The sequence below is a fragment of the Poromitra crassiceps genome, assembly GCF_964638095.1.
Source record: "Poromitra crassiceps genome assembly, contig: HAP1_SCAFFOLD_196, whole genome shotgun sequence".
In the NCBI taxonomy this organism is placed as follows: domain Eukaryota; kingdom Metazoa; phylum Chordata; class Actinopteri; order Beryciformes; family Melamphaidae; genus Poromitra; species Poromitra crassiceps.
The window spans coordinates 153,006-162,500 of record NW_028152189.1 but is presented as its reverse complement, the minus strand read 5'-3'; the positions used below and the strand labels follow the sequence as shown (position 1 = coordinate 162,500).

The window sequence follows — 9,495 nt, the reverse complement described above, 5'->3', positions numbered from 1 at the left end:
TGTGAGAAGATCTCCAAGATCTTCATCACAGAGGCCGACCTGGGAGAGGAGGTCACATATGATGTGAGTCTGGGCCTCCTGCCACCACTCCCTCTATCGCTATCCCCATCTCGTTCACACCAAGTGACCTCGTTTTTTATTTTTCTCCTCTCTCCAACACAGACACACAATGACACAATGGCCCAAGGATAGACACTTGGGTTAATTTTAGCAAGCAGGGGAAATAGGTCCTGTTTTTAGACTGATGTGACAATGGACTGAGATGCCTGTCTGTTAACGGTATGCAAGTCGGGGGAAAGTAAAACAGTATTGTTGATGAGGAAAGCATTCTTCTAGGTTTCGAGTCTCACAGGGAGAATCTCACTGTATATATAGATATTTCACACCAACTGTTTCGAGGTGGTGAAGCAGGAAGTAAAGCGGGTGTGACCAATACCATTCCATGTAGGTCTTCCAGGGCCAGGGCCCTCATTAATGTTATTGGTTACACCGGCTTTATTTCCTGCTTTACCACCTCAAAGTGGATGCTGTGAAAAGGGCCTATTACTGTAACACACTAATTAGAGTTGAGATATGGTAGCAGGTAGAGCTATGCCATTCTATATTTACACTCCACTGGGATGGTGTCATTCTTTTGTTGAAGGCTGTTTACGAGGGTTGGGTATCGTTTGGATTCTGATTCTGATTCCGCTTATCGATTGTGGTTCTCAACGATTCTCAATACCGATTCTTTGAGGGGCAGGGTCAAAACAGGTCACATGCTTATTTCACAGGCAGGGGGGGGGATGTTTTTTTGATAAACTATTACCCAAGCCATATTCAGTCATATTCATATTATCATAACATTGCTTGTCATTTTTTTTTTTTTTTAACCAACAGTTTATATTTTTTTGTATACAACATACTAGGGCTGTGAATCTTCACTGGCCTCACGATTCGATTTGATTACGATTCAGAGGGCTACGATTCGATTCCATTATCGATGCATCTCGATGCATCTCGATGCATCTTAAATCGATGCATCACTTTTTTCCCCAATACATGATTTATTTTTTCTCACTTTCTTTTTTCTCACTGTGTGGCTTCTTTTAAAATAAAAGTGCATTTAGAATTGCATTGTATTATGATCCATAATTAAAATAAACAACTGCATGTACTTCCATTATATTTTATTTTATTATTATTATTATTTTAAATAATCGATTTTTGACATTTGTGAATCGATGCAGAATCGTGCAGGTCCGCATCGCGATGCATCTTATAATCGATTATTTTTGACACCCCTACAACATACCGCTTGATATGTTTGGACTGGGAACTCAGTTTTCAAATATGTTCTGCACACAGAATTTGTTTAGGAATCAATAAGCAGAATCGATTCCTTGGAACCGGTTCTCGATGCCCGACCCGTGTTGACTGTTTTGATTTTGTGATAAGGGGGGGAAGTTGACAGTGACCGACTATTATAGACTAGTTTGATTTGGAGGCATTGATGTGCTTCCAGAAGTCATTAATAGAGGTCATTATAATAAACAAAAAACATAATAATCATGTAATCAGGTATCATATTCATAATCAGTGCCAGTGTCGGCTTCTCATGCTCGTACATTTCCGTCCTTTTCTCCTCAGGTTGCCCAGTACATCAAGTTTGAGATTCCTGTCTTGGACAGCTTCGTTGAGAAGCTCAAGGAGGAAGAGGAGCGTGAGATCACCAAACTGACCAAAAAGTAATTCAACAGCAAAGTCTCACTCTGCTCTGTAGACTGCAGATGCAGAACTCTCACAGACCTCCCAGCCAAACTTCTGTAACAACACATAGGATTTGTAGAATGTGAAGCCAGTGTCTTGCCTTTGGCCTTCAGCTGATCCAAACGGGGGAAGAGTTCACTGCAGGACAGTGTTGTTGTTCAACTGTAATCGTCACTGTGTGCCAAGTTGTCTCGTTCTTTAACTCACATGACTGAGATTGCAACCCTCTAACCATGAGTTAGAGGGTTCTTTTCTGTTATCTACTGTTTTTCCTTCATTTTGACTACACACATTTATTTGTGTCGTGTTAAATCGAGAGAGACTTAATAGCATTATTGTCGTTCTCCTGAAGTCCATGATTCGACATCAACTTCAGGGCATAACTCACACCAGTGACTGAGTGTGAGTGTGTGTGTGTCTCTGTGTGTGTATGTGTGTGTGTGTATGTGTGTGTGTGTGTGTGTGTGTGTGTGTGTGTGTGTGTGTCTGTCTCTGTATGTGTGTGTGTGTGTGTGTGTGTGTGTGTGCGCGCGTGTGTGTGTGTGTGTGTCGTTAGGGGTAGGAATCACCAGATGCCCACGATACGATACTAAAACGATACTTGAGTCACGATACGATAGTATTGCGATATGCTAGTATTGCGATATATTGAATATTAAAACTTTGTCAACATCTGGTTTATATAAGATCAATTTTCCAGTCTGTTCATCTGACTTCAACCATTTTATTGCAGCAACATTGTCAAGTAGACGGAATCAATTGAAAAAGCAATTGATTATATTATTCTAGTACTGTAATAGCAAACAGTTTATTTGCACATTATATAATAAAATATCAATACTTGGCGTCCAAATATCGATACAATATCATCAGGCAAAATATCGCGATACTATGGTGTATCGATTGTTTCCCCTAGCCCTATGTGTGTGTGTGTGTGTATGTATGTGAGTGTGTGTGTGTGTGTGTGTGTGTGAGAGAGAGAGAGAGAGAGAGAGAGAGAGAGAAAAGGTTGAAGGACACTGTGGCAGCACAGCATGCTCACTGTTGATTGTACAGTTAGTGAATGTAGAGGTAGAATTAAAGGCTGCAATATAACCATATCATAGATACACCAATGTGCTTCTACTTTTAGAATATCTCTTTACAATTTGTATAATGTTGCATTTGGTTGATGTTATTGCTTGTTTTTAGATCAATATATATTGATATACTGTATTCACATTTTTTTTACGAAAGATCTTTCATAACAGGTTGGACTCTGCAAATATGTATAACTACAAGATGATTTCGGCAATGTTTTTCTGACACGGATGTAATACGGACGACATGATGTAATAAATCAATTTGAGCCGTGCCTTTCTAAATGCTTTTGGATCTCTTGACAGTAAAACACGATAACCTATTACAGCTCTGATTGTTCCCACGAACAAACAGCCATCTTTATGATTTCCTCTACTTCCACAGAAACTAGTACAGCATGGTTTAGCATTGTTCCATCTAAGTGACCCTCTTTGCCAGCAAGTTCCCATGAGCTGTGTGTTTGTTTGTGTGTGTGTGTGCGAGCGAGCGTGTGCATGTCTTTGTGTGTGTGTGTGTGTGCATGTCTGTGTGCGTCTGTGTGCATGTGTGCGCGCTTGTCAGCCCATCAAGGCAACACAATAGAGGTATCCTGAGAGCAGGGGGGTGGTCCTTTTTCCCACAGCAGCAGCAGCAACAACAACAGCTGATGTTGCATCAACCTTAAAGATTATTCTAGAATAATTTGCCATTATTGACGAATCAGATTAAGACTAATCAACACTAGCTATGCCCCCCTCCCTCCCCCTCTCTCCAGCTCCAGCAGTGGCTCCCAAACTGATGTCTAGGGGGCTCCAGGGGCCTCAAATCATGCTCAAATCTCAAATCATTCATTCCCAAATTGTTTCCTTAATTGTGTTTTATTAGATTCAGCAAATTGTCATCTGACAATTTTTTCTGAACAAATTCTCACTACAAAATAATCACAACTAACAAATGAGAGCTGCTGTAAAATGTTTATTGTGATCTGATCAATTTGGGTATTTTCAGTGCGGTCAATCAATACATAATAATATAGTAGACTAATAAAATATATGACTGGCTATATTTGGCACATTGGTATACAATGGTATGTAGCAATTTATTTCTTGATACTTTTGCAAATAGTTACAGGTAACTTGTCTATTTTCCTGCAATATCACTTGAGTACCTCAAATCCCCATTGTGGTGTTTGTCACCATCTGCTGGCTGAAAGGTGGATTGTGCAAGTGTGAAAGCACTCTTAGCCCTGTTGCTAACCCCTCCCTTAGCCCTGGGCTAACAGCGCTCTTAGCCCCAGGGCAGGCTAAGAGACTGACTTATCCCTGGCTAAGTGTAGTGTGAAAAGCCCTAACGCGATCTAGATGGATAAATAGCACTACAGGTGAGGGGAAAATGTAGCCTACCGGTATGTTTGATCTTATAGTGTGAGGTGTTCGGGTTTTTTTTTAATATGAAACGCAGCTTTTACATTTCTATATACATGGTATATCATAATTATTACATCTTTATTATCACACTATTACCCTTATTATCATGTTGTTACTAAGCTGTAATGTAAAGTGCTACCAGTAGTTCCTTGACAGCCTATTTGTATACTGCTTGTGTCCTTGCCAATGCCATCCAGGCAGAACATGTAATGCTGACAGTTAATAAATGTGAAGGAAACACTGGAGGAAACAGGGAGAAGGATACTGCCTCCACAGAGAAGCCAGTGACACACAGAGGCCATTTACACCTGGCGTTAACATGCGTTTTCTGCCATCAGATTGCAATCAGATTATATTTTATCACTTGAGCCTGATTCCATTTACACCTGGCGTTAACATGGATTTTCTGAAATCTGACTGCAGAAATGGTTGTCCTCTCAATCTAAAGTTGCTGTATTCAGATTGAGAGGACACATTGCATTTACACTTGTGTTCAATGTGTACACAATGCGGTTTGGCCGATCAGATTGCAATCCTTCTTCAATGCGTTTTGGGGGTGTTTACACCTGGCATTTCAAGTGATAAAACACAATCTGATTGCAATCTGATCACAGAAAACGCATGTTAGCGCCAGGTGTAAATGGCCTCATAGAGATTTCAGAATCACTTTAACGACAGCACTCTCCTTAAACACTGATGAGAATAGTTCACTGTGCAATCAAATCATGAACACCTTCTGCATGTTTTAGTGGGGTTCCATACAGATGTATGGAGGAACCCCAGGGGAGCACATGCAGACTCCACACAGAAGGGCCCTTTTGATGAGATAGCCCATCTGGGGGGCGGGGGCGCACACACACGCGCACCCTCTCAGCGCCCCAGGTGGGAATCAAACCCAGGACCTTCTAGCTGTGAGGCGCCACCGTGCCCCCTCCTTCCTGTTCATTCACAGCACTTTCTGCACCATGACATCATCATGGTGCACCATGACATCATCATGGTGCAGGAAGTACTGTGGATGAAGGTACAGAGCAGTAATGTTAGTGATGATACTAAAAGTAAACATTTAGTGGTGGAGGGGCTGTCAAGGAGCGCATGAAAACCTACTTGAACAAAAACAAAGAGAAGAGCTTTGTGGGGGGGAATAAAGCAAATACCTCTGTCAGCATCATAAGCCACAAAGAAAACTGAAATAATAACCCAGGATACTTGACTTAAAATGAGAAAAAGAACATTTATTTACTCACATCTAACAAACCACCCACACACCCAGTACACCAATTAACTAATCAAGACACACTTGCTAAAGCTAAAGTACAATACATTTAATAAAAAAAACATCATTATAAAAAAGACAAGTATAATTATAATATAAAGAATAAATCTATAAGAACATGTAACAACGATAATGTAAATGAGAAGTGCTTCAGGTGATGATGACATGGCACAAACAGTGATAAGAGAAGCAGACATGGGAAGTGGAGCTACAGTAGGTGATAAGTGGAGGGATGGGGAGGCGGGGGGGGAACCGAGAGGGAAGACTGACAGGAAAGGGAAGTGGAAAAAGTGGTGTGTCCTAACGGCGAGACTGCGGGATCGCTGTGTAAAAAAAGTATAGTTCTCATCCCTTCATCCTACTCAGGTTCAAAAGTTCTATAGACGGTTTTCACCAGAGCACAACCCCACAGCACTTCCTTTTTCTCAGCATTCGGCAAACTGCAGAAATATTCACTCGACATCGTTACTTTTGTTTTCGCTGCTCAGCTGTATAGACGGTTTTCACGGAATGGTCAGTCCTGCACTTGAATGTTTTTTTTTCTTTTATGTCCATAGCAAACACTGCAACAGGAAGTGAGCGGGGGTTCAATTTAGAATGTTTTTGTTGTCAAGTTAAAACCGTCTATAAGCTCAGCAATGGAGAAGGAGTCGTAGCACTTGATGCTGCTCACTCAGTTGTCTCTGGCTGTCATAGCCACCCACAGCGTAGACCTTGCCCAGCAGGATGGCCATCTTGTGTCTCCAGCGGGGCTTGTTGAGGGAGGCCACTCTGATCCACAGGTTGAGCTGTGAGGGGCTTGTTGAGGGAGGCCACTCTGATCCACAGGTTGAGCTGCGAGGGGCGTGTTGAGGGAGGCCACTCTGATCCACAGGTTGAGCTGCGAGGGGCTTGTTGAGGGAGGCCACTCTGATCCACAGGTTGAGCTGCGAGGGGCGTGTTGAGGGAGGCCACTCTGATCCACAGGTTGAGCTGTGAGGGGCTTGTTGAGGGAGGCCACTCTGATCCACAGGTTGAGCTGCGAGGGGCGTGTTGAGGGAGGCCACTCTGATCCACAGGTTGAGCTGTGAGGGGCTTGTTGAGGGAGGCCACTCTGATCCACAGGTTGAGCTGTGAGGGGCTTGTTGAGGGAGGCCACTCTGATCCACAGGTTGAGCTGTGAGGGGCTTGTTGAGGGAGGCCACTCTGATCCACAGGTTGAGCTGCGAGGGGCGTGTTGAGGGAGGCCACTCTGATCCACAGGTTGAGCTGTGAGGGGCTTGTTGAGGGAGGCCACTCTGATCCACAGGTTGAGCTGTGAGGGGCTTGTTGAGGGAGGCCACTCTGATCCACAGGTTGAGCTGTGAGGGGCTTGTTGAGGGAGGCCACTCTGATCCACAGGTTGAGCTGTGAGGGGCTTGTTGAGGGAGGCCACTCTGATCCACAGGTTGAGCTGTGAGGGGCTTGTTGAGGGAGGCCGCTCTGATCCACAGGTTGAGCTGTGAGGGGCTTGTTGAGGGAGGCCACTCTGATCCACAGGTTGAGCTGTGAGGGGCTTGTTGAGGGAGGCCACTCTGATCCACAGGTTGAGCTGCGAGTTTACATCCGACTCAAACACCACCTCCTCCTTCCCGATGGCCAGCTCAACGCTGCAAATGTACTGTTCCAGCTCGTCCCCGCGCAGGTCGAAGGAACTCCTCGTGCTGAGCCACCTCGGAGAAGGTGGACAGGGCCTACCTGCTGCACCAGCTGGCTAGCAGAGGAGAAGTTGGACAGGGCCTACCTGCTGCACCAGCTGGCTAGCAGAGGAAGGAGGCAGCATTTCATCTGGTCTAAGCGTGAATATTTGTCTGTGATGGCCTGGAGGGAAACACAAAGAATGTAATTAGGTCATGTTAAAAACACATGTCATCTTATTGAGACTGCACTGTTGGCAACCAACTCACCGTGAACTCTGTTTTGCCCTCAATCACAGCCAGCACATTTTTTACAATGTGCTGCATGATGGGCTGCAGGTGCACCTGGTCATAGGAGGAGTAATGCTCCTGTAGAGCAGACTGCAACACAAAGAAAGTACAGATCAATTCACTCACATGTTCTTCTAAGTCTTGTCATTTGTCTTATGAACTTGTTTACTTTCAGTCAACCTTTGACCCCATTTGTAGCCCTGTAGACTTCAGTAAACTCACCCATGGCTGTTCATTCAGCACCAGCTGGGAGAGGCAGAGGGAAGCTGCACCAACCTCAGAAGGGTGGTAATGAACCATGTTGTAGTCCATCACCGTTAGCTCCATCAGGTACTGGGCCAGTATGTTTGTATTTACATCAGTCTAGACAGACAGAAGACAGTCACTTTGAGAGCCTGATGACATAAACTACACACACATACACACCTATCTATCTATGATAAACCAATTCAAACTCTCCAACTAATGAATGATGAATACTAATATATATATACTGTATATATATATATATATATATATATATATATATATATATATGATGAATACTAATATATATATATATATATTAGTATTCATCATTTATTAGTATTCATCTCCAGGATTTTGGGAACTATTCAGTAGACAAACTCACGCTTCCAGCCTTTGCAGCCCTCTTGAGGAAGTGCAGTGGCAGAGGGCGTCCCAGCTCAAAATTGAGGCCCTTCAGTATGACCTGCTCCATCTTCTTAAGCTGGGCCGCTGTGACCTTATTGTCTGTCATACGGGTAAACCTTGCCACTGGTGGAGGGTAGACTTCCTCATATTTCGAAGCCACAAACATGGCCGCCACACCAACGAGCATCAGGTTTTCACGAGACACTGGCACTGGCTGGACCTGCAGCACAATAAGAAGAGTGTTAGCTACTGTAGTTCATGGAAAGCTAAACAAGTCAATGTCTAAAACAGTTTGTACCTGGAGAAAACGGTCCAATATGCCAACTGTCAGGTACAGTGTCTCCTGTTGCAGGCCAAAGCAGGAGTGGACCGAGATCAGCCAGTCAACCAGCTTGGCTCTCATGTGTTCGGTGATGTCGTAGCCCTCCATGTAGTTGGGCCGGACAACCTGTTGGAGCTGTGGAGACAGAACAACTTGTCATATAAAAATACACACTCCAATGACAACGGAATAGCATAGCAGCTCAAAGTAAATCAGGCTGGCATTAGAAAAACAAAGACGGATGGTTGAACAGGTTTGAGGTAGGACTTTAGAATGTATATTTTTATTGAATGTTTGTATGTATATTATATAATATTTGATGCCTGTTATTTGTTGTATTGCTTTGTCTGTCTGAGACGAAGGAGCACAATGGAAACAAGTCCATGACTTGTATTGTGTCTATCCTTGTTGTTTTATTGAGGTGCATGTCTTTTTCTGTCATGGCTTTTTAACCTAACATCAAATCAAGCAATCAATCAATCAATCAATCAAAAGAATAGTGAGGAGAAATAAAGAGCATAATTACCTCAAGGAGGCGCAGGTATGCATATATGTCCTTGACATATTCAGAGCAGAGCTCTGGCACGTCTCCATCCAGCTCATCGATGTCGTCGACAGACAAGAGTGTGTCAGAGAACGCCCTTTCCTCTTCCTGCACCTTTTTGTTTCCTGACCTCGCCGGACAGTTGGTCAGCTCGCCAAGGGCCACTCTCCTTTGATCAGCTGCTGAGGCTGTTCCCACCTGCATTGGGAAAATCCAATCCAATCAAAAGAAAGCAAAGAAAAGAATACTGTAAGGCTGTGGCAGCTGTTCTCCACACACACAGGGTGACCAGACATCCAAGTTTGACTGGGCACACTATGGGAGGAAGGGATTGCCTCCATCTCTTGGTCTGCTGGTGACCTCCCTGCACTGTGGTTCTCTACCTGGCTTTGAATAGAGAGCTGCAGGAATGAGTCTGGAAGTATACTTCCAGGTTCTTCAGTGGAAAAGTCTATGGGATTAACATGGGGGTTTTGCTTAAATGCATAAAATAAGGTCTGTGGTTAACAAAAGTGAAT

At 43.7% G+C, this 9,495-nt stretch overlaps 1 protein-coding gene across 1 annotated transcript in view; it reads left to right on the top strand.

The window, feature by feature from the left end:
• The window catches only part of LOC310770725 (ras association domain-containing protein 4-like), a gene marked incomplete at both ends in the record, with an annotated part of 9,966 nt that extends 8,235 nt beyond the window's left edge, over positions 1–1,731 (top strand). The window contains 2 exons of the mRNA XM_083663445.1: positions 1–63; positions 1,630–1,731. The exon at positions 1–63 is cut by the window's left edge and continues 59 nt beyond it. Coding sequence (XP_083519571.1) covers positions 1–63; positions 1,630–1,731 — 165 coding nt within the window. The remainder of the gene's footprint in view (positions 64–1,629) is intronic.
• Positions 1,732–9,495: the final 7,764 nt, after the last annotated feature.